This window comes from Microtus pennsylvanicus, chromosome 8 (assembly GCF_037038515.1).
Source record: "Microtus pennsylvanicus isolate mMicPen1 chromosome 8, mMicPen1.hap1, whole genome shotgun sequence".
In the NCBI taxonomy this organism is placed as follows: Eukaryota; Metazoa; Chordata; class Mammalia; order Rodentia; family Cricetidae; genus Microtus; species Microtus pennsylvanicus.
Window position 1 is genome coordinate 24079420 of NC_134586.1, and position 23974 is coordinate 24103393.

Consider the following 23974-nt stretch of genomic DNA (forward strand, 5'->3'; position numbering starts at 1 on the left):
CCATGCCATCTGTGGCCCAGGTGTAAGGTGTCATTCAACCACTAAATTTGTCTCAAAGGCAGGATAAGACTAAGGAATTGCACCTATTTTTTTAAATTTAAAAATACTGATTGCATTTACATTGTCTCAGAGGACAACTTGCAGGAGTTGTTTTTTTTCCAACGATTTGGGTCCCAGGAAGAGCAGAATTCAGGTTCTTGGGCTTGGTTGGGGGCAGGCTCCTTCCCCAGCTGAGCCTTCTTGCTTCCATTGCCTTCAGACAGTGACTTTCCGTTAATTGTGACTCACAGAAAGGGCTGAACTTTTTGAGTTTAGCTTTCCCCCTTTTTACCAAGCCCTCCCCGCTTTTAAGATAAATCACCTGATTTCGCCGAAAGCTGTGAAACACGCCCTTTGGCTGAAAGAGAGAATTAGGCAATCTCAGAATTCCCCATTCCTCTTGCCTCCAGAGAGCTCTGGATAGCGGGATCTCTCAGCTCCGGGAGACCGATGCAGTTCTTGTTCTGAAAGCAGAGGGCGCTCTAAGATCAAGGCTGAGTTACCCTGCCCTGGTGTGGTCTCCCAGCCCCCTCTGTTTTGGAACAGGGAATTTCGGACATGCACACTCCGTTAGGGAATCTTAGGAGCAGACAGAACAGGGAGGTCGGGCGGAGGTTCCTGCAGAGGCTGACTCCTCTGGAGCCGCAGGGTCTTCACAGCATGGCCAGTGGCAGGAGAGGAGACTGAGCCACGTGTTCCCATCAGCTCCGGAAGGTAACAACTTTAAAAGGCAAACCTTGAAGAGCAAGGCTTTGATGGAGGAACAGGAAACGTCAGGGAACCGTGTAGAGCAGGGCTGGGAGCAAAGGTGGAGGACTGGAAGGAACTCGGAACAAGGGTAGGCTATAGGCACTGCTTCTCATATGCTGAACCCCGTCCCAAAACCGGCTTCATCTTCCCACATGGCAGTGCTTTCAGGGGTAAAGGCAATTCCTGAAAGACTTTTCTGGGAACTTGGGAAGACATCTTGCTTTTTAAAAAGGACGAAACAAACCAACTTCAGAAAATTAAAATAAGACATAGCCTCTTGTCAGCTGTCCCTTTCTCCCTGGTGACCCTGTCACAGCAGGGGCAATACTTTCCTTCTGATTAGCCTTCCCCCAAGGCCCCTAAGGAAGGTCCCTGACCCTATGGAAAGAAGCTTCCACCAGAGGCCACTGGGGCAGCTGCAGAAGCACCTGCAATAAGTCTGTCAAAGAGGCTGGCTTCCACGGCAGGGGATGGCAACAGTCCCAGGTGGCCGGCCGTTCAGGATGGACAGACCTGGGTGGAAATACAGAGCATCTGATGCAAGGGGCCAGGAGCTGGTGGAGAACAACACAAAAGATAGGGAGAAGCTCCTCATCTGTTTGCAGAAGTATTGATAGATGGCTCGTGGCTGCTATGGGAGCTGGGGGAGACCCACTGCTGGTCTAGGAAGTCAGTTGAAATCGCGCAGGGGAGGGTGTGAGAGAACAGGTTTCCTGTGGTGACGGTTACTGATGAGAACGTTATCTGTCTGGTATTCTTTCAAAGGTGACACTGAGCGCTGGGTGGCCCATCACCCCTAAAGCAGGTGCCTATATTTGTCAGGCAAAGACAGCCTGACCTTTCGCTCCAAGGTCAGAGGTCCAGAGACCCAGAGAGCCATGGGCAAATCACCGGAGACGTGGTAAGTGTCTACAGAAATGTGCACAGACTCCATCCTCACATTCTTCTGCTCTTTCATGTTTTTGAGACAGGGCTCACTTTGGAGCCCAGGCTGGCATGGACCTCACCATCCTTTCTCTGCCCCCAGAGAGTGGGGCTTCCACACAGGCCTGTCACATGAGGCTTCCCATCTTCTCAAGACAGAGCTCTGAAGCCTGAGTTTAAACTTTTTATATATTTATTCCAAGTCTATGCTATGGCACACGGGCTGCCTTTGCCCTTCCCCTTTGGTCTCCTGTGGACAGACGCCAGAGTTCTGCATGAAGCATTGGTACCTGTGTTCCCCACTTCTCTTCCAGGTGCATTGTCTTGTTCTCTGTTTTGGCATCAGTTTCTGCTGAGCCTACCATGCATGGGGAGATCCTGTCCCCTAACTATCCTCAGGCGTACCCCAATGAGATCAAGAAAACGTGGGACATAGAAGTTCCAGAAGGGTTTGGGGTTCGCCTCTACTTCACACATCTGGACCTGGAGCTGTCAGAGAAGTGTGAATATGACTCAGTGCAGGTAATTCTACGAGCGTACGAGGAAGAGAGATGGATGGGTAGAGAGGGATGGGGGCTCGGGAAGGGGCAGAGTGGTGTCAAGCTGTCCTATAGGTTGGGGGCATGGCTCAGTGGTAGAGTACATGCCAAGCATGAGTTTGATCCACAGCGCTGGGGGCGGCGGGTGTGTGTGTGTGAGTGTGTGTGTGTGTGTGTGTGAGTGTGTGTAAGTGTGTGTGTGTGTTTTGGCGTGGAGATTGGGAATAACAGTGAATGGTTCTAGTCTCTCTGTCCATTTTTACTTCTAAATTTGGCTGTTCTCTTAGATAATCTCAGGAGGTGTGGAGGAAGGGAGACTCTGTGGAAAGAGGACCAGCAAGAATGCCAACTCCCCCATTGTGGAAGAGTTTCAAATCCCGAACAATAGAGTCCAGGTGGTCTTTAAGTCAGACTTCTCCAACGAAGAACGGTTCACTGGCTTTGCTGCGTATTACGCTGCCGTAGGTAAGACTTCACTCTCGGTATGTGACACACTGATCCAACTAATAGACGAGAAGCAGGGAAAATTCCACACACGGTATTAGGTGAAGATTCCGTTCTGACTTGTTTTGAGTCATGATTTCACTATGCGGCCCAGGCAGGCCACCTTTCAAGCTCTCAACTCTCCCTTTCAGTGTACAGGTATGTGCCACCATGCCCTGGGCTGTTTATATCTTTAACAATCGTGGACTTGCCCTGGGGCTGAAATTCAAGCACTTTATCACATGTTAGCGGTGGTAATGGGAATGGCAGATAGTGGGCAGTAATCGGGTGAGAACCACGGCGAAGTTTGTACTGTATTAGAAGCTTACTTACACCAACAGAATCTTCAGCTCAACCCGACAAGGTAGGCACCGTTATTTTCACATAACGATAAGGAGCTGGGCTTGTTGGCGCAGGTCTGTAATTCCGTACACTTGGGAGGCTGAGATAGATACTGTGAGTGCAATGTTGGCATGGGCAACCTCGTAAGATCCTGTCCTCCAAATTAATCCTCCAAATTAAAAGAGAGCTGGTGAGATGCTTGCCGTGTAAGCCCAGGTTTGAGCCCCAGTTCCATGCAAAGTAGGAGTAAACTCTGACCTTCATGTGAGTTCTGTGACATGCCTCCATCATGCACACACACATGCACATACATGTGCAATATAATAAATCATAAATATAAATTTAAGCCTGGTGTGGTGGCCCACGCCCTTAATCCCAACATTCAGGAGGCAGAGGCAGGCGGATCTCTGTGAGTTCGAGGCCAACCTGGTCTACAGAGTGAATTCCAGGACAGCCAGGGCTATCTGTAGAGAAAGACCCTGTCTCCCATTTTTTTTTTAAAGAAAAATGAAAAAGAGGGCTGGAAATTCTGGCATGGCAGCACACACCTGTAATTCCAATACTAAGGAGGTAGAGGAGGTAGAGGCAGGAGGATCAGGAACTCAATGGCAGCTTGGGCTACAAATGATCATATATTTAAAAAAACATCAGAAAAAAGGGCTGGGGCTATAGCTCAGTGATAGAGTGCTTCCTTAGCCTCTGTAAGGCTCTTGGAAACCTCAGGACTGGAGACAAAGTAGAAACTGAGAATGTTAATAACCTGCCAAGAACTGTGTAAGAAGGACTATGGAGTACTCTGATGCGCTCGAGTCTTCAAATCTTAGGTCCTTCTGCATCTGTCTCCAGGTTAAAATGAAGTTAGAACAGATTTTACAGTAAGGCCAGCTTCCTATGCGGTGGCGAAGGCACTAACAGCCCTTCCCAGAGGACGCCACCATCATGACGCCACCATCGTACTTACTTCAGTGTTGTCTCTGGCATGGATTTTTTTTTCCCAGACAAGAGTTTTTCTTGTAGCCCAGGCTGGCCTTGAATTCCTGATTCTATTGCTTCAGTCTCTGGGCTCTGGAGTCACAGCATGTGCCGACTGGGCAGGGTGTAGGATATTTTGTAGGCAAGAGAAGTCAGGGTTTCTCACAGAGCGAGCGTCTTCACAGAAGTCTAATGGCATGACATAGCTCTGAACCACACTTCAGAAAGGTAATCTAGAGTGAGACTGTCCTCATAGTGTTTACAGCGGTTAAAACATGGGGCTGGCAAGATGCTCAGGAGTTGAGGGCATTTGCTGTTTTTGTAGGGGGCCAGGGTTCAGTTCCCAGCACTCACATGGCTACTGAAAACTGTTGCTAACTCCGATTCCAGAGCGTCTAACACTCTCCTCTGACCTTAAAGGGCACCAGGCATGCATGTAGTGTAAAACACCACATGCAATAAATAAATAAATAATATTTAAAAGTTAAAATGTTTTAAATTTTTTATTATTTTTAAATATTTAATTTTTAAATGTAATGTGTGTAGGTGTTTTCTTGCTTGGATGCACACTGCATGCAGTGTCTCAACAGTTCAGCAGAAGGTGTTGGACTCCTTGGACTGGGGTTACAGACAGTTGTGAGCTGCCTTCTGGGTGCTGGGAATTGAACCCAGGTCCTCTGGGAGAGCAGCCACTGCTCTTAACACTGAGCCACATCTCTGCTCCCTCCCAACTCCTTCTCATTAACATGTGCTAGCTATTCGTCATAATGAGCTTCATTCTGGTATTTTCATACTCGTTTGTCCGAGCTTGCCCTCTTTCCCCTCTCTCGTCCCCTGTACTGATTCCTTTCTTCTCCCATCTTCTGCTTGTGTGTCTTTTTTATGTCTAGGTGAGTTTCATTAGGGCTGCACAAGAACTTGTCATGGGGTTACTTATGGGAGCGTGGGCACTTGACCCGTGGCTACACCACTGAAGAAAATGCCTCTTTCCTCCAGCAATGAATTAGTTGCCTACCCATCCTCAAGGAGGGTGGGGCCTTATGAGTCCCTCCCCGCTCCATGACAGGATATTGACAGCACAGTCTTGTGCAGGTCATAACAGCTGCAGTGAGTCTGAGAGGGAAGGGCCCTGTCATGCCCTGAAGACACTATCCCAGCACTTCCATCCCTTCCTCTGGCCCTTATCTTTCTGCCCCTCTTCTGTGATGCTTTCTTAGCATTAAAGTCTCCCTCCCTCCCTCCCTCCCTCCCTCCCTCCCTCCCTCCCTCCCTCCCTCCCTCCCTCCCTCCCTCTCTCCTTTCCTTCTTTCCCTCCTCTCTCTTTTTCTTTGAGAAATGGTTTTACACTGTCGCCCAGGCTGGCCTTGAGGTCACAGTCTTCTGTTTTAGCCGTCTGAGTACTGGTGTTACAAGCATGAGCCACCATGCCTGGGGCTTTGAGAATATTTAATCAGTACGACTTTTCTGTTTTTCCTCATCCTTACAGAGCTGGGCTTAACAACATTCTTCCTTTTAGATGTTGGTCCTTGACCTTGAATTTTCTCTTCTCTTTGCAGATGTCAATGAATGCACAGATTTTACAGATGTCCCTTGCAGCCACTTCTGCAATAACTTTATTGGTGGCTACTTCTGCTCTTGTCCCCCAGAATACTTCCTGTATGAAGACATGCGGAATTGCGGGGGTGAGCTTGGCATCAAGAGGTCTTCATGTTCCCTAGGATTTAGAGTGGGTTGAGGGCTTAGTCTGTCCTTCCACTTTGATTAGGCTTTCCCTTCCAATGGCACCTGTTTTTAGCTGTCCATAAACCGAGTGGGAGCCTCAGGGGTGGGGGTGCGGGGAGAAGATGAGGTGTCTTAGCTTTCCACTGCTGTGGAAGGTGAGATAAACAACGGGATGGGATGTTTATTTTGGTGCACGGTTCTAGGCGTTTCAGTCCCTGGTCAGTTGGATCTGTTGTTTTGGTGTCCGTGGTGTGGCAGAGCACCATGTAAGGGAGACAGACAGCTGGTAGTGTAATGCGACTCACCTCAGGGCAGCTGGGAAGCGGAGAGGAAGGGCAGGGATACCAGTATCCCTTTCAAGGGCCAGAACCCAGTGCCCTAACTTCCTCCTATTAGGCCCTACCTCCTGAAGACTCCACCATCTCCTGATAGTGTCACGGCCAGTGCGAGCCCTTAGCATGTGCCACTCTGCGAGATATTTAAGGTGCAAACCCCAGCACAAGGCTTCAGGGTAAAGTTAGCTAAATGGAAAAGAGATAGATGACTGTAAAGAGTTGGCGACTCTAGGAAGTTCTGTCACAAGCCAAGTGACACTGCATAGGCATTGACTAGCTCTCCTCATAAGCCCTGTGGGTCCTTGCTGCTCCGTGGAGGCTTCACTAGGGGAGGGGAGGGGACTCTGGGGACTCGGGGCTTAGGCTTATGACAAGAGGACTAGAAGAGGGTGGGACTTCTTGTTTGTCCCTATATTTGATTGGTCCTTTCTCCTCCTTTTTTTTTCTCCTGTAGTCAATTGTAGTGGGAATGTATTCACTACCCTGATTGGGGAGATCACAAGTCCCAATTATCCCAATTCATACCCGGAGAACTCAAGGTGTGACTACCAGATTCGGTTGGAGAAAGGGTTCCGAGTGGTGGTGACCATCCGGAGAGAAGATTTTGATGTGGAGCCAGCTGACTCAGAGGGGAACTGCCAGGACAGTTTAGTTGTGCGTAGTAGATGATGAATTTGGCTCCCACCCCAACTCATTAGATTGCCGAGACTTCTCATGCAGCCTCCTTCTCTGTGGTTCTGGCCTTCACCTGTTAGGCAAACACCCTACCATAGGCCTTCGTTCACCTCTTCCTCGTCCTCTCAGTTAATCCCTACCCTGCTCCTCCCTTAAGGCAAGTTTGTTTTTGTTTTTGGGGTTTTGAGACAAGGTTTCTCTGTGTAGCCCCAGCTTTCCTGGAACTCACCCTGTAGACCAGGCTGGCTTTGAGCTCAGAGATCCACCTGCCTCCGTCTCCTGAGTGCTGGGATCAAAGGTGTGCGCCACCAGCTCCCAGTTTAAAGCAGAGTTTTATGTGGCACAGGCTTGCCTCAAAATTCTTAAAAACTCCTCCCACCCCAACCTCTTGAGTGCCAGGATTACCGATGTTAGCCAGCACACCTAATGTGAGATTTCTTCTTTTCATTTCTCTCTCCCTCTCTCCCCCTTATTCCTTCCTGAACTGGAGACTGCACCTTTGACCTCAAGCATGCTAGACAAGTGCTCTACTTTCGAGTTCCATTTGCAGCCCTTTTTATATTTTCTCCCTAGTCTTTATTTTGGCACAGATTCTCATTAAATTGACCAATTTAATTTAATTTAACTTATAATTAATTTAATAGTTATTAATTTAATAATATAATTAATTTAATTTAACTTATAACTGTCCTGTCTTTTCCAACTAGCTGTGATTACAGGCCTGCGCCGTCATGTCCAGCTTTTGGGATTAAAATAATCTTTCCTCTTGCGAATCTTCTTGTTCATTTGCCTATTTCTGATTTTATACTGTGCCAATCATTTGATTTTCACACCCCCATTCAATTTCTTCCTTTAGATTTTTCTCTCTTCTGATTTTATTACATTGTTTCCTTTCAGTTTGATGCAAAGAATCAACAATTTGGTCCTTACTGTGGCAATGGATTCCCTGGGCCACTAACCATTGAAACCCAGAGCAATACTCTTGATATTGTCTTTCAAACTGACCTAACAGGGCAAAGGAAGGGCTGGAAACTTCGTTACCATGGAGACCGTGAGTAGCTAAAAGGGCCTTTTTGATTGGTGATACTAAGTAAATTCTTTGGACGTGTAGAATCAAAACAAATCGATTGTTGTCTGATTAGTAACCTTTAATGAGTCTTGAAAACACAGACAACGGGGAGTGGGTAACTAATTAGTGGCATCATATTCGTTTACACCTCTGCCATATTGGAATGATAGACATTAGAATTGAGGACCGCGGAAGATGTTAGAAAGTATGAAAATGGGATGGGAGATGAGAGACGGGGAGAGCATTTGCAGGACAGGTATGAGCTCTGAGTTTCCATCCTTGTACCACAGAAAAATCTAGGCATAACCATGTGTGTCTGTAACCGCTGTGTTTGGGAGTGGATGGGCAGAGAGAGAGGAATCACTGGGTTTTGGTGGCCAGCTAGCCTAGGCAGAAATGGCAAGCTCCAGCTACAGTGAGATTCCCCCATCACAAGAGGGTAAGGCAGAGAGTGATTGATAGAGCAGGCACCCAGTGTCCTCCTGGCCTCTGCATTGGTACGCCAGCCCCTCTAAAGAGTGGGACTGTTTGAGAACAGTATTACACAGCTATAATCACAGCACTGGAGGGGTAGAGGCAGGGGATTACTACAAGTCTGAGACCAGCCTGGCTACATAGCAGGTTCCAGTCTAGCCTAGGGTGTATATATATATATATATATATATATATATATATATATATATATATAGAGAGAGAGAGAGAGAGAGAGAGAGAGAGAGAGAGAGGGAGAGAGAGGGAGAGAGAGAGAGGGAGGAGAGAGAAAGAGAGAGAGACCCCAACCCTGTCTCTGAAAAGTGGGAATTATGTAACATAGCACACAATTTCCAACCATTTAGTAAAATCTCATTTCTGTCCTCCTCAAGCAATCCCTTGTCCCAGAGAAATCACTGCCGATTCTATTTGGGAGCCTGAAAAGGCAAAATACGTGTTTAAAGATGTGGTGAAGATATCCTGCACGGAAGGGTTTGAGGTTGTGGAGGTAAAGTACCGTTGAGGCTTCTCTCTGGTCTCTGGGTCCAGATCAGACATCTGGGTGCCGGAGGCTGTCGCGCCAGATCAGGATAGTAACACTCAATCATAGAAGGAACAGCTCAAGATTGTCCATCCTTCCGGTGAGGTCTGGGTGTCCATCCTTCCGGTGAGGTCTGGAGCTCCAGGGCCATCTTGCCCTCTCCACCCTCAATCTTCCTCAGGAAGGGAGCTGAAATGCTGGGGCAGGGCTCTGTTCCAGCCCCAGCTCCTGGGTGCTCAGAGTTATTCTTCTAAAGATGCCCCAAGCCTCTTTTGATGAGGACTTCTCATTGATCGAAGGCCTGAGATCAACTGAGTTATTGGATTTGATTTTCCATATGCTTTTCTGAATTAATGTTGACATCTGTTTTTCTCCAGGGAAACGTTGGCTCAACGTTCTTCTATTCTACTTGTCAAAGCAATGGGCAGTGGAGCAATTCTGGACTACAATGCCAGCGTAGGTGTTCCTTCAAATGGAGCTCCCCTTGCCCTTCCCGAAGGGAACGGGATAATCGGCACATCAGAATTCAAACGCATGGTTTCCTTTTAGGCTTGTGAGAGAATGGCATGTGTGTGTGTTTTTTTAACCCTATAATGGAGGATTGTCTAGCTCTTGTCTAGTCCTAGGCCACGTAGACTAATGTGCTTCTTCTAAAGAAAGGGGCAATGGAGTATGGAGCTGAGAACTCTAAGGGAGTATATATTCTGGGCTTTCACAGGTGCCTCTGCTGACCAGAGAAATAGGTTCCTCCTGGCCTCTTTCAAGGGCCATCTGGATTGGCAGGTCTCAGTGGGCTGGAGAACTGGGTTAGAGAAGATGCCGCAAAAGAGCTGGTGTTGGAAGATTCATCATGGGTGTGGTTATGGACGTGGCTGAGGAAGAGTGAGGAGCGAATGGGGCCCCTAACTCTTCCTGGGAGAAAATGACTGTCCTGATTGTCCATTTCCCTGCTTCTTGTAGCTGTGGACTGTGGTCTTCCAGAACCCATTCAGAATGGTAAAGTTGACGATCCAGAAGATACTCTATTTGGTTCTGTCATTCACTACTCGTGTGAGGAGCCGCATTATTACATGGAACACAATGAACATGGCGGTAGGTTTCTTCTAGCGGAAGAAGAGAGAGGGGAGGAGCGTGAATGAGGTGGAGGGGTGATTGCCATGTCTCTCTGGTTGGAGAGAGTTTATAGAGAAGTGAGAAAGAGTAGACACTGTCATTTTTTTTGGCTTAGCCTAAGGACACAGTTGGCTTGTGGGATAGGGTATGTTTTCAGGGATCATTGAAGGGGGATCATAGAGGTCACCGGCTTAGTGTCACAGCTGCAGCAGGAATTCCTTTGCAGCATCCACTTCACGTGGTTATCTGACTTTGGACCAGTTCTTTCATGTAGAATTTGCAGGGCAGACACGGTGATGGAGGTGTGTAATCCTAGCCCTTGCAAGGTAGCAGTTGTTCAGGGCGAGCCTGGGCTATCCTCCTCCCGCTCCCCACCCCCACTCCCATTCATTGTTTTTGAAATGGAGTTTCGCATAGCCCAGGGTGGCTTTGCCTTTTCTATGGAGCAGAGGCTGGCCTGGACCTTCCTGCTTCCACCTCTTAAGTGCCAGTGCCATCACTCCTGGGCGAAGGTTCTTTTCTAGCTGATTGGATATGGTTCTCCCTTCAATGCCCAGAGAGTCTTTGTATAAATGGAGGATGCAGGAGAGATGTGCCGAGTGTGACCTGTGTTCCTTGTGCTATTCCAGGGGAGTATCGCTGCGCTGCTAACGGGAGCTGGGTGAATGATGAGCTGGGTATAGAGCTGCCCAAATGTGTTCCAGGTAATCGGGCTGCCGTGTGGGTAGAGGCCGTAGATGTCCATGGGGGGAGCAGGTACCACGTGGAAATAGCTAGGACTTAATCCTGGCACCCCAGAGTGGAGTATGGTAGTAACTCTGGGTTCTGGAGTTCCTTCATCTGTATCAACTCAGGCTGACTTGAAGGGAAATAAGAAAGTCTTCCAGCATCAACAGTCGGTGTCATATTAGGCATTAGGGAACTACAGATCAAACCACATTAGCAGAGTGGGGTGCTGGGCTGTGTACCCAGAATCCTAGCACTCTGGATGCTGAGATAGGATGGTGAGATCAGTCTAGGCTACACAGTGAGACCCCTCCCTCCACACCCTCTAGATAAGAGCTGCATCTGAGCGCGAAGTGGAGGTAGAAAGCCTGCTTCCAGTCTGGGTGAGGTTAAAGTTTCCCAGCATGACCTTCTAGCTGGGTCTCTGACCTCACGAGCCAAGCCTGGGCGTGAAGTGTGCCTCAGAGAGGCTGTGAGTCAAACTGTGGAGAGTGGGAAGTGCTAGCTCGTTTGGTTCAGTTGTTCACGTAAGCCTCCTGTTGAGCCAGTCTCGACCATAAGCCTGCTTGGCACTGCCAAAGGAGATGTTCAGGGGAGGTTAGGTGTCTTAGTTAGGGTGTCTATGGCTGTGAAGAGACACCATGACCACAGCAACTCTTATAAAGGAAAAACATTTAACTGGGGCTGGCTTACAGTTCAGAGGTCTAGCCCATTATCACCATGGTGGGCCATGATGGCATGCTGGCAGCCATGGTGCTGGAGAAGAAGCTGAGAGTTAGTTCTACATCCTGATCCACACCAACACGAAGAATTTGCACATAGGAGACCTCAAAGCCTGTCCCCACAGTGACACACTTCCTCCAACAAGGCCACGCCTACTTCAACAAGGCTAGACCTCCTAACAGTGCCACTCCCTATAAGCTTCTGGGGGCCAATGACATTCAAAGTAGCATTCTAGGGTAAGTCCAATGTGGAGGTAGTTGAGCAACTGACATCGACGAAGACATGCTGGAGAACTCGGTCACCACTGGGTACAGTAGTTGGGTGGCTGAGTTTTCCAGAGGCCAGCCTCAACTCCTGCACCTCCCTGTCTTGTTCTTATTCCCATCCAGTCTGTGGAGTACCCACTAAGCCCTTTAAAACCTATCAGAGGATCTTCGGAGGATCCCCTGCGGAGATTGAGAATTTTCCCTGGCAAGTCTTCTTTGAGTACCCACGGGCTGGTGGGGCTCTCATTGATGAGTATTGGGTGCTGACGGCGGCCCACGTCGTGGAGGGAAATTCCGACCCATCGATGTACGTGGGGTCCACGTCTGTGAGAATGGAACATCTGAACAATGTCCAGAAGCTCACCTCCGAACGTGTGTTTATTCATCCGGACTGGAAACTGGGGGATGACCTAAGCACACGGACAAATTTTGACAATGACATCGCATTGGTGCGACTGAAAGACCCCGTGAAAATGGGGCCCACCGTCTCTCCCATCTGCCTGCCAGGCACCTCCCCAGAGTATGATCTCTCCGAGGGTGACCTGGGGCTGATTTCAGGGTGGGGCCGAACAGAGAGGAGAAATATTGTTCTCAACCTCAAAGGGGCAAAGTTACCCATCACCTCTTTAGAGAAGTGCCAGCAGGTGAAAGAGGAGAACCCCAGAGTGAGGGCAGAGGACTATGTCTTCACCAGCAACATGATCTGTGCTGGAGAGAAGGGCGTTGATAGCTGCCAGGGGGACAGCGGCGGGGCTTTTGCATTGCGGGTCCCCAATGTACAGGACCCCAAATTCTATGTGGCAGGCCTGGTGTCCTGGGGGAAGAAGTGTGGGACCTATGGGATCTACACGAAGGTAAAGAACTACATGGACTGGATACTGGAAACGATGCAGGAGAATAGTGTCCCCGGTCAAGACTAACCCGCGGGCACCGCCAGCCCCTCCAAGGCACCGCAAGCTCATTGCTCTCAGATCCGCACGACAGTACCGTTCTCTCACAACGATGGAGAGAAGACGCCGGAGTCCGATTAGCACTGGACTTGATTGTCCAGATTGTTCAGTGCTAATCGTACTCCTGCGTCATCCTCCCGGGTGGAGGGAGGGTCTGGTCACAGGTTGCTGCTTCAGTTGTGAGTTCCTGTCTGCTACCGGTAACAGCAAGGCAGAGGCTCTTCTGTCTTGCTCCTTTCCACAAGGATAGCTTAACTTTTCTTCCCTTTCTTTTACCTGCTTGAGATTACATTTATAGTCCTTGGAGCCCTTTATTTACTTACAATAAAGCATGTTTCTAATCTGGTTCTGGCTGACTTCAGGGCTGCAGAAGGAGAGGGAAATGGCAGGGCATCCTGTCACGGAACTCAGGAATCAACCACTCATCTTTGACCATCATGTAGACAGGGAATTCAGCTTTTCTCCTTCCCAGCTGAGATTTACTGAAGTTAGAATTGACTTTTTAGTTTTCCTTTGTGAGTTGTCCCAATATGTCTCCCAGAAATTAATTTTCTTATAATATTCCCTTTTATCATGCAATGTAATGACAGAAAAAAAAAGAAAGACATCGAACATTCTTGCTCTGCTGTTTTTGGTAGTTTTGGTCGATTTGTCAGTTAGGTGGCAAACTGGACTGAACTCTGTGACAAAATGTGACAGCCAAAAGTTCAGAGAGAGCTTCTCTGACTCTCTCTAGGGAAGAAAGCTGGAAACAAAACGAAATTTCCACCCCAAGGATGTCATGATGACAAAGGACTGTCGAATAAGGGTTTTGTGTGAGATCTCGGGATGTAGTCTACACCAAATTAGAACTCACTATGTGACTGGAACTTATTGCTCCCTTGCCTCAGTTTCCCCAAGTGCCAGGATTACAGGTCTGTGCCAGGACATCGAGTATGTATTGCTTACCTGCTGTGCTGAGCGTCGCATCCCAAGGCCTCACAGGCTAGGCACGTGCTCTGCCGCTGGGGTATGAGATACACTCCAGCTCTGAAACACAGAATTAAAAAAAATAAGGCAGCAGTTCTCAATCCGTGGGTCATGACAAAAAACATTTCTGTTGGACTTAGGAACCCCCAGTCATACATGTATTTTCACTTCATTACACTCATAACTGTAATCTTGCTACTGAGTGGTGTCTCACTCAGTTCCTAAGACCATCCGATGATCTCAACCCACAGGTTGGGAGCTGCTGTGATAGGGTCTTCTATAGCCCAGGTTGGCCTTGAACTTCCGATCCTCCTGCCTCCACTTTCTGGGGTTACCAGTGTGCATTTCTAGGCCTGGTTTATGCTGTGCTGAGGTTTGAACTCAAGGCTTCATAAATGGTAGGTCAACACTCTGCCGACTGAGCTATACCCCCAGCAGAAATACAGCACTTTAAAAGCTGAAAACAAGGGTTCTGTCCTGTTTTCATGAGAGTTAAGGATGGAGAATGAGAGTCCAGGGCTGGAGAGTACACATTTGACAAAATCTGAGTTCCAGCCCCAGATCTGTGGAAGGCAAGAACTGACTTCTCAACATTGTACTCTGACCTCCACGCGCAGTGTGCATGGGTAACCAACTTCACACACACACACACACACACACACACACACACACACACACACACACGCACACACACACACATATTTATATTGACACACACATAATAATAAATGGGGAAAGGGAGCTGGGGATGATGGTGTGTGCCTTATGTCCCTGCACTTGGGGAGGCAGAGGCAGGTGTGTCTCTGGGAATTTGTGGTCAGCCTGGTCCACATAGCAAATTCCAGGCCAACCAGAACTACGTAGTGAGACCTGTCTCAAAACAAAATAGAAATAACAAAAATTGAAAAAAAAATTAGAAGAAGGGCCTGCGAGATGGCGAGGTGGGTAAAGGCACTTGCCACGCCTGGCAACCTGAGTTTGATCCCTAAGACCCACGTGATGGAAAGAGAAGACCACCTCCCACAAGTTATCCTCTGACTTCCATGTGAGAGCCCTGGCGTGTACATGCAAGAACTCAGCTACACACGCACGCACGGACGCACGCACGCACGCATGCACACAGGCACACATGCACGCATGCAGGCATGCTTGCACGCAATTAAAATAATACTATGAACGGAGGCTTACCTCAGCAATATTATGCTGGCTTAGCATGCACAGGGCTCTGAGTTCAATCCCCAGCCCCACAGAAACAGAAACTAAAAGTCAAACAACAAGAATAATCTGGGGGTGGGGTAGGGTCTTGGCCTCTCTGCTGTGAGAGATGGCTTTCAGACCAGTTTGCCAGAGTGAGCAGGAGTGTGTTTAGTTTATCAAGAAGGGACTCTGATCTTGCAGAAAGAAAAACAGTTAAGTTCAAAAGTTCACTTAGCCTGAAGAGTAAACACATCACCCGCTAACCAGAGCACAAAGCAGACTGCTGGGCCTGGAGGCCTGTTAACCCCAGCTACTCTGGGAGCTGAAGTAGCATTTTGAGCACAGGCAGGCTTGCAGAGTGAGTTCAAAGCCAGCTTGTGATGAAGAGTTAGATTAACATGTTGTGTGTGTGTGTGTGTCTCACGCCTTTAATCCCAGCTCTTGGGAGGCAGAGGCAGTCAGATCTCCCTGAGTTCAAGGCCAACCTGGTCTACATAGCAAGTTCCAGGACAGCCAGAGCAACCCTGTCTTGAGAAGCTAAAGGGAAAAAAAAGGAAAAAAAAAGTTAGACCTTGTCTCACAAAGTAAATCAGATCACAACAAACAAACAACAAATCCCCGAGAAACAGGGCTGGAGAGATGGCTCAGAGGTTAAGAGCCATGGCTGCTCTTCCAAGGATCAGGGTTCAATTCCCAGCACCCACATGGTGGCTCACAACTGTCTATAATTCCTGTTCCAGGGGATCCGATGACCTCTTCTGTCTTTCTCCAGCATCAGGCTCACACATGATGCACAGATAGAGATACAGACAAAGCATGTATACATATAAAATAAGTAAAAATGTAATAAAACCTCCATAAATGTGTGTGACAGCTCACAGGCCACTTCCTTCTTTTTTGATATCTGAGAAAAGAACAAAAAATGAACTATAATTGATACTATTTTGAGAGGTCTAAACTTCCTCCATTTCTTAGCAGGGTCTAAGTTTCAGTTTCTTAAATAAAGGGCTGTTAACCAAACACCCCTGACAACAGGGATGAGGGGGAGAGAAGGAACAAGGCCTGAGTCAGCCCCACAAAGTCGCAAGGACAGTCTTGCAACCTCCTTGGAACTCACTCAAGTATGTCCAAAGCGAAAACCTCAGCCAGTTACGAGTATACCTATGTAACTGCTGATGGCTGAACCAATTGTGTTTGAGATGACCTACCATCCCCGAAATTCCCCTGGCGGTGTTTAAAAGGAGCCTGCGTGCTCCTCCCTGGGTCGACCCCGCACATGTGCTGGAAGTTTCTGTAGAATAAAGGCTCTTCATCTTTGCATCTGCTTGAGTCTGGGGTCTTCCTTCAGCATTTCCTCGGCTCCTTACATTTTTTATTCTTATTTTTTTTTTTGAGACAGAGTCTCCTGTAGTCCAGGATGGCGTCTGACTTCCTATATAGCCGAGGACACTGGGATTCTGGCCCTCTTACCTCAGCCTCCCAGGTGATGGGCTTAGAGGTGTGTATCACCACCCCTGGAGTTATAACTGACAAGTTCACAGGAAAAGTTGACACGCTTCCAGTGACGAACTCCAGCGTGGGCTTCTAACCCTTGCTCCTGGGCTGAGGTGCCTGAGAGAGAATTCCCTCCTTGCTGGCAGGGGTGGAAGTGTGGGGCATGGCCACACATATCCATATAAATTTTAAAAAAACTTAGGAAAAGATTCCAAACACACAAAAATGGGACCATATGCAGCTTCCTAGTCTCATGTCCCTCATGCTCAGCTGTCGCCTTTGGGCTTGAGATGCCAGAATAAGTGAGTGCTCCAGAGTGAGTGAGTGCCTCCAGAGTGAGTGAGTGCTCCAGAGTGAGTGAGTGTCTCCAGAGTGAGTGAGTCCCTCCAGAGTGAGTCCCTCCAGGGTGAGTGAGTGCTCCAGAGTGAGTGAGTGCTCCAGAGTGAGTGATCCAGAGTGAGTGAGTGCTCCAGAGTGAGTGCCTCCAGAGTGAGTGAGTGTCTCCAGAGTGAGTGAGTGCTCCAGAGTGAGTGAGTGCTCCAGAGTGAGTGAGTGTCTCCAGAGTGAGTGAGTGCTCCAGAGTGAGTGAGTGCTCCAGAGTGAGTGAGTGCTCCAGAGTGAGTGAGTGCCTCCAGAGTGAGTGAGTGCTCCAGAGTGAGTGAGTGCTCCAGAGTGAGTGATCCAGAGTGAGTGAGTGCCTCCAGAGTGAGTGAGTGCTCCAGAGTGAGTGAGTGCTCCAGAGTGAGTGAGTGCTCCAGAGTGAGTGAGTTCCTCCAGAGTGAGTGAGTGCTCCAGAGTGAGTGCCTCCAGAGTGAGTGAGTGTCTCCAGAGTGAGTGAGTGCTCCAGAGTGAGTGAGTGCTCCAGAGTGAGTGAGTGTCTCCAGAGTGAGTGAGTGCTCCAGAGTGAGTGAGTGCTCCAGAGTGAGTGAGTGCTCCAGAGTGAGTGATCCAGAGTGAGTGAGTGCCTCCAGAGTGAGTGAGTTCCTCCAGAGTGAGTGAGTGCTCCAGAGTGAGTGCCTCCAGAGTGAGTGAGTGTCTCCAGAGTGAGTGAGTGCTCCAGAGTGAGTGAGTGCTCCAGAGTGAGTGAGTGTCTCCAGAGTGAGTGAGTGCTCCAGAGTGAGTGAGTGCTCCAGAGTGAGTGAGTGCTCCAGAGTGAGTGATCCAGAGTGAGTGAGTGCCTCCAGAGTGAGTGAGTGCTCCAGAGTGAGTGAGTGCCTCCAGAGTGAGTGAGTGCCTCCAGAGTGAGTCCCTCCAGAGTGAATGAGTGCCTCCAAGGTTAGCCCTGCCAGCATGCCATGAACCTAGCCACATGCTGGGCTTAAGTTTTGCTCTTGCAGACAGAGAAGATTACAGATATGCAGTAAAGAGAGATCCAGACAGAAAAAAACTTCAGTGGGTTACAGTGTGTTTAAAAATGTACATAGGCCTGGGAGAGAAAAGAAAAATGGTATAGAAAGTCACAGAAAAAATAGTTCAAAAATAATAAAGTCCTTAAAATAGGATTAAAGTAACAAAGATATAATAAGCCACATAAAGATGGGAAATACACAGAGAGTCTGGATCCTGTATGTTATTTTGTTTGTTGTCTTTGAATTTTCTGATTGCTAATGAAGGAATGACAGTTGCTAAGACACATTGGGTTATGTAAAAATCTGGATTAAACCAATCTATATAATTTTAAAATGTCTTGACTTCTAAATGGAAGTCAAAAGATATTTTACTTTGGGGAAGAGGTTATGCTTTTGTCCTCATAGAAAATGAAAGGCTGTGGGTTCATTAAAGGTTGAAGATGATCAGGTTTGATTGGGGAAGACCCCCTGAAAATCCTGGCTACAAACATAAAGAAATAACCTAAAAAAACCCTTACAAAACATGTAGCCTATATTTTACCTGCTCAAACCATAAAACAAAAACAATCACCTTTGGCTAACTTGTGTATAACACACAATATACACTTGTATTAATACACACATGTATGTTACCTTTAAAAGTTTATTTATTTTCAGAGCAAGGGGACCAAGCACCAATGAAATGAATGGTGCAGGTGCCTCTGCTACAGTCTCCTCAGAATTCTGCATCACTTGAAGGATGCTGGCTGAGATGGTCCAGCCTCACAGTTTACTCTAGCCAAGGCTTAATTATCCTAATTTTCCTAATTTTCTCATTATCCTAATTTTCTCAAGGTTCCCCGAAAGATGACAGCACTCTCAAACAACAGGACACAGACTAGAAAAATCAGTGCCCACATTCTCAAAAGATGGGCTGCTGTCTGGAGTTTCTGTCCTGCCAGGTCCCATATCTGTTAGTCCTAAATAAACACACAGAGGCCTACATTAATTATAAACTGATTGAACTATTAGCTCAGGCTTCTTATTAACTCTTTTTTTTTTTGGTTTTTCGAGACAGGGTTTCTCTGTAGCTTTGGAGCCTGTTCTGGAACTCCCTTGGTAGACCAGGCTGGCCTCGAACTCACAGAGATCCGCCTGTCTCTGCCTCCCAAGTGCTGGGATTACAGGCATGCGCCACCACCGCCCGGCTTATTAACTCTTTTTTACATTTTATATTAGCCCATTATTCTTGTCTGTCTTTGCCACCTGGCTCGGTACCTTATTCAGCAAGGCAGTCACATCTTGCTTCCTCTGTGGCTGGGTCATGACTGGAAACTAAGCTTTCCTCTCCCAGAATTCTCCTGTTCTTATTGCCCCACTTCTACTTCCTGCCTGGTTGCCACACCTCTACTTCCTGCCTGGCTAATGGCCAATCAGCATTTTATTAAAAATAATACAAGTAACAGAATAAAAGACCATTGTCCCACAACACTGGGCTATGGACATTTGTTATATTTAAGGGTATTGGTTACAAATTGTTATTGGTCATATTTTTTTTTAAAAAAGTTAAACAAAAGAGTTAAATTCAAAGATTTCTTTCTAAAGGAAAAAAGAGGAATATGATGTAGGAATGATAGGAAAAAGGATATATTATTGAATCTGCTTTAAGCAGAAGACAACTATCAATCTCAAAATATTTTACATTGATATGAACTTTGGTTTATTGATACATGTTTAATGTCAATTTTGTTTTATTATATGTATGTTTCTACTCTTGATTGGGGTATTGTGTTTATGCAGCTCATTTAAAAATACAGATTAATCACCATGAACAAAACTCAAGTCCAAATGGATCAAAGACCTCAACATAAAGCCAGCCACACTGAGAGAAACAACCTCATAGAAGAGAAATTGGAAAGTACCCTTGAACACATTGGCACTTTCTAAATATAACACCAGTAGCACAGACACTGAGAGAAACAATTAATAAATGGGACCTCCTGAAACTGAAAAGCTTCTGTAAAGCAAAGGACATGGTCAACAAGACAAAATGACAGCCTACAGAATGGGAAAAGATCTTCACCAACCCCACATCAGGCAGAGAGGTAATCTCCAGAATATACAAAGAACTCAACAAACTAAATATCAAAATTTAAAATAATCCAATTAAAAAATGACGTGCAGACCTAAACAAAGAATTCTCAACAGAAGAATCTAAAATGGCTGAAAGACACTTGAGAAAATGTCTTTAGCCATCAGGGAAACAAATCAAAACAACTCTGAGATACTATCTTACACTGAACAGAATGGCTAAGATAAAAAATTCTTGATGACAGCTTATACTGGAGAGGATGTGGAGTAATGGGAAAACTCATGCATTGCTGGTGGGAGTGCAAACTTATACAGCCACTTTGGAAATAAGTATGGTGGCCGGGAGGTGGTGGCGCACGCCTTTAATCCCAGCACTTGGGAGGCAGAGGCAGGCGGATCTCTGTGAGTTGGAGGCCAGCCTGGTCTACAAGAGCTAGTTCCAGGACAGGCTCCAAAGCTACAGAGCAACCTTGTCTTGAAAAAAAAAGAGGAAATAAGTATGGCAATTTCTCAAAAAATTAGGAATCACTCTACCTCAAGGTCCAGCAAAAACCATTTTTGGGCATATACCCAAAGAAGACATTTGCACAACAAGGACATTTGCTCAACTCTGTTCACAGTAGCATTGTCCAGAACATGGAAACAACCTAGATGCCTCTCAACTGAAGAATGGATAAAAAAATGTGGTACATTTACACAATGGAGTGTTACTCAGCAATAAAAAACAATGGCATATTGAAATTTGCAGGCAAATGGACAGAACTAGAAATAAAACCACCCAGAGTGAGGTAATCCTGATCCAGAAAGGCAAATACAGTATGTACTCACTCATAAGTGATACTAGACATAAAGCAAAGGGTAACCATCCCACAGTCCACAACCCCAGAGAAGCTAAAACCCTCATCCAGAAACAGATGGAAGCAGATGTAGATATTCACAACTGACCACTGGGCTGAATTCCCAGAGTACAATTGAAGAGAGGGAGGAGTGCTAATATGAACAAAGGGGTCAAGACCACGATTGAGAAACCCACAGAATCAGCTGACCCAAGCTAGTGGGAGCTTACTGACTCTAGATTGACAACTGGGGAACCTGCACAGGACTGAGCTAGGCCCCCTGAATGCAGGTGACAATGGTGTGGCTTGGGCACCATATGGACTCACTGGCAGTGGCACCAGGATCTACACCTAACACGTGAATTGACTTTGTAGAGCCCATTATCTATGGAGAGATACCTTTTTCGGCCTAGGCTGGGGGAGGGCCTTAGTCCTGCCTCAGTGAGGTGATGGTACAGACTTAGTTGACTTCCAGGGTAGGCCTTACCCTGTAGGAAGAGCAAATAGGGAGTGGGGTGGGGGAAAGTAGGGAGAGTTGGAGGGGAGAAGGAAGGGGGGGAACTGGGATTGGTATGTAAAATAAACAAAACAAAAAAGAAATACAGAGTAATAGTCAACTATAATAGTCAGACTTTTTACAATAGTCAAACTTGTAGTCATTTTAGGTATGTTTCCAAGGTCATACACAGATATATTTAGATAGATAGATGGTCTTCAAACATTTCAAAGACCTACAGAATATGGCATTTAGAATTTTTTAATAACATAATACCTTTCTTGACAATGAGGCATATCTGCTCCTGACAGCACCAGTTCGATTCAAAAGAAGATGGTGGGCATTGAATAAATGCTATATGGAATTTGTTTTCTTTATGGCAAAAGCTAACAGTTTGGACAAAGAAACTACCCTTGGCTCATTTGCTAACAGTATACTGTCTAAAATGGCCAGCAGGATGCAAAAAAAAAGCAACTGCCAAACTTTGTCAATACAAGGTAGGACAGTCCTTCAAAATTCCCTGCTTCTCAGAAGTGTCTGTCAGATATACCAGGCCTGTAGACCAAAGAAGGATGTCCCAATGTTACAGAAGAACATAGGGTGTCTGTTCATGCAGCCAGATGCCCTTGTCATTAGCTAACATTTTGCCCTTCTGGGTTCTTTGATGGAGTTAAAGATTAAATAGTTAGGCTTAAAGTTTTTCTAGTTATGATAAAAAGATAAATTAGGTATAAAACTAAGATAAAAAACAGAATGTTTTCTCTAAGTTTTCCAAATACAAATGGATTGGATATTGAAACTGTAATTCTTACTTGTTAACTGTTTTGTTGTATATAATTTTACTATGTTATAGTCAAACCTTCCTTTTTTTATTTAGACAAAAAGGGAGAAATGCTATGGAATAATCCTTCTATACACTGAAAACGTGTTACTCCCAATGTTAGTAAAAAGCTGATAGGTAGGCAGGATTTTCAGGGCAGAGAGAATTCAGGGAAGAAGAAGGGTAGAGTCTGAGGAGTCTCGAGCCAGATGCAGGAGAAAAAACTTGGGAAAATCATAGATGAGTTAAATGAGCCTCGGGGCAGCACATAGATTGATAAAAATGGGTCAAGTTGCAAGAGCTTGCTGGAGACAAGCCTAAGCTATTGGCCTCTGCGAGAGCAACAGGTGATCTTAACCACTGAGCCATCGCTCCATCCAGCTTTGTTCTGTTTGTTCTTACATGTGAGGCTGGGGTTTTTCTAGGTGGGGGGAGCTTTGGAAAGGAAGGCACTTGTGTGGCACCATAGCTGGGAGTGTGCCAACATTTACTCTCCCTAGATAGGGAATTAATGGCAGACCAAAGTCAGGATATCCCCCAAGTCGAGTTTACTGGTGTTACTTATAGGAGTATGGGTCTGGTGTTGCTTACAGGAATAAGAATGACTCAAAAGCAGCTGCACTGCTGAGAGTTTACCCCAGCATGAGTGGCAGCTCCTGAAAGCTGGGACGCTGGAACTCACTGCAGGCCTTGCAGGCAGCTGTATTCAGCCCAGCCTCTTCCAGGTAGCTTGACTTCTGGGAGTGGCCTAGTCTGTCCCCATTGTTTGTATAATAAGGGGAAGGAGAAGCCTGGTTCATCTGGTCAATTTCAGGGACTTCTTGAGGCTTTTCAGTTGTTTACTTTCTGAGTTTTAAAGAGCTTCCCTTTAGACACGCCCCCCCCCTTGAAGCAGGTTTTAAGTGGCTTATGCTTACCTCAAATTAGCTATGCAGCCAAGCATGACTTTTGGTTTGTGTTCCTCCTTCCTCTTCTTGAATGCTGGCATTACGGACATGCACCAAGCCTGGTGAATAGTCAATTTTCTTTAGTCAAAGGAAAACAGATCAGTGAAGAAGCATATTAGATAGCTTTTCATTATTGCAACAAAATGCATAAAATAATCCCCTTAAAAAGAGGAAAGATACCAGGAGGTGGTGGCACACACCTTAATCGCAGCATTTGGGAGGCAGAGGTAGGTGGATCTCTGTGAGTTCGAGGCCAGCCTGGTCTACAGAGCAAGTTGCAGGATAGCTAGAACTGTTAACACAGAGAAACCCTGTCTTGGGAAAAAAAAAGAAAGAAAGAAAAGATAGAAGGAGGGGAGAGAGAAAGAGAAAGAGAGAGAGAGAAAAGAGAAGAGAGAGAGAGAAAAGAAGAGAAAGAGAGAGAGAGAAAAGAGAAGAGAGGGAGAGAGAGAGACAAAGAGAGAGAGAGAAAAGAGAAGAGAGGGAGAGAGAGAGAGAAAAGAAGAGAAGAGAGAGAGAGAGAGAGAGAGAGAGAGAGAGAAAAGAGAAGAGAAGAGAGAGAGAGAGAATGGGAGAGAAGACTGGCTCCGTGGTTAAGAGAACTGGTTGGCTGCTCTTGCAGAGGTCGCAGGGTTGGTTCCCAGCACCCACTCGGCCTGCAGCTCAGAATCATGTATAGCTCTAGTCTCAAGGGATCAAGTGCCCTCTTCTGGGGGAATGTGTGAACCTGGTGCATAGAAAAAACACCCATACATGTTAAATAAAAATAAAAAGTGAAAAGAAAGAACACTATATATTTCAAACTAATTTTAGTAAACTGGGCATGGTGGCGTAGAACTGTGGCCTCAGCTCTCGGGCTGCTGAGGATGGAGAACTTCTTGGCCTAAGTATTTGAGACCAGCCTGGACAATGCAGTAAGAACTTGTTTCAAATGATTAGTGGTTGATCTTGGAGACACAAGTTCATACCAATCCTCCCTTAAGGAAAATTTAGTGATAAGAATGTGATGTGTTTAAAAAGCTTTTAATTTGCAAGCATACACACACACACACACAAAAAAAAACAAAAACAAAAACAAAAAAACAAACCAGGACTTTCTTCATATAATATGGTCAAGACAAAAAACAGGGTAGTACTTTAGTTATGTATGTATGTG

At 46.4% G+C, this 23974-nt stretch overlaps 1 protein-coding gene across 1 annotated transcript; it reads left to right on the forward strand.

Moving 5' to 3' along the window:
• Positions 1-432: 432 nt before the first annotated feature.
• C1s (complement C1s) lies at positions 433-12985 on the forward strand. Its single transcript, XM_075982821.1, has 12 exons — positions 433-753; positions 1555-1690; positions 2028-2235; positions 2540-2717; positions 5606-5731; positions 6561-6760; positions 7679-7832; positions 8714-8829; positions 9240-9318; positions 9823-9954; positions 10605-10679; positions 11814-12985. Exons 2-12 carry the CDS (start codon positions 1668-1670, stop codon positions 12608-12610), a joined length of 2088 nt encoding a protein of 695 aa, XP_075838936.1. The 5' UTR covers positions 433-753; positions 1555-1667; the 3' UTR covers positions 12611-12985.
• The last annotated feature ends 10989 nt before the right edge of the window (positions 12986-23974 follow it).

Bases quoted from the DNA above. Each gene is read 5' to 3' on its own strand.
- C1s (XM_075982821.1), top strand. From the start codon at position 1,668: ATGGGCAAATCACCGGAGACGTG. The intron at 2,718-5,605 runs GTAAGACTTCAC...TTCTCTTTGCAG, and splicing joins TGCGTATTACGCTGCCGTAG to ATGTCAATGAATGCACAGAT. The intron at 8,830-9,239 runs GTAAAGTACCGT...GTTTTTCTCCAG, and splicing joins AAGGGTTTGAGGTTGTGGAG to GGAAACGTTGGCTCAACGTT.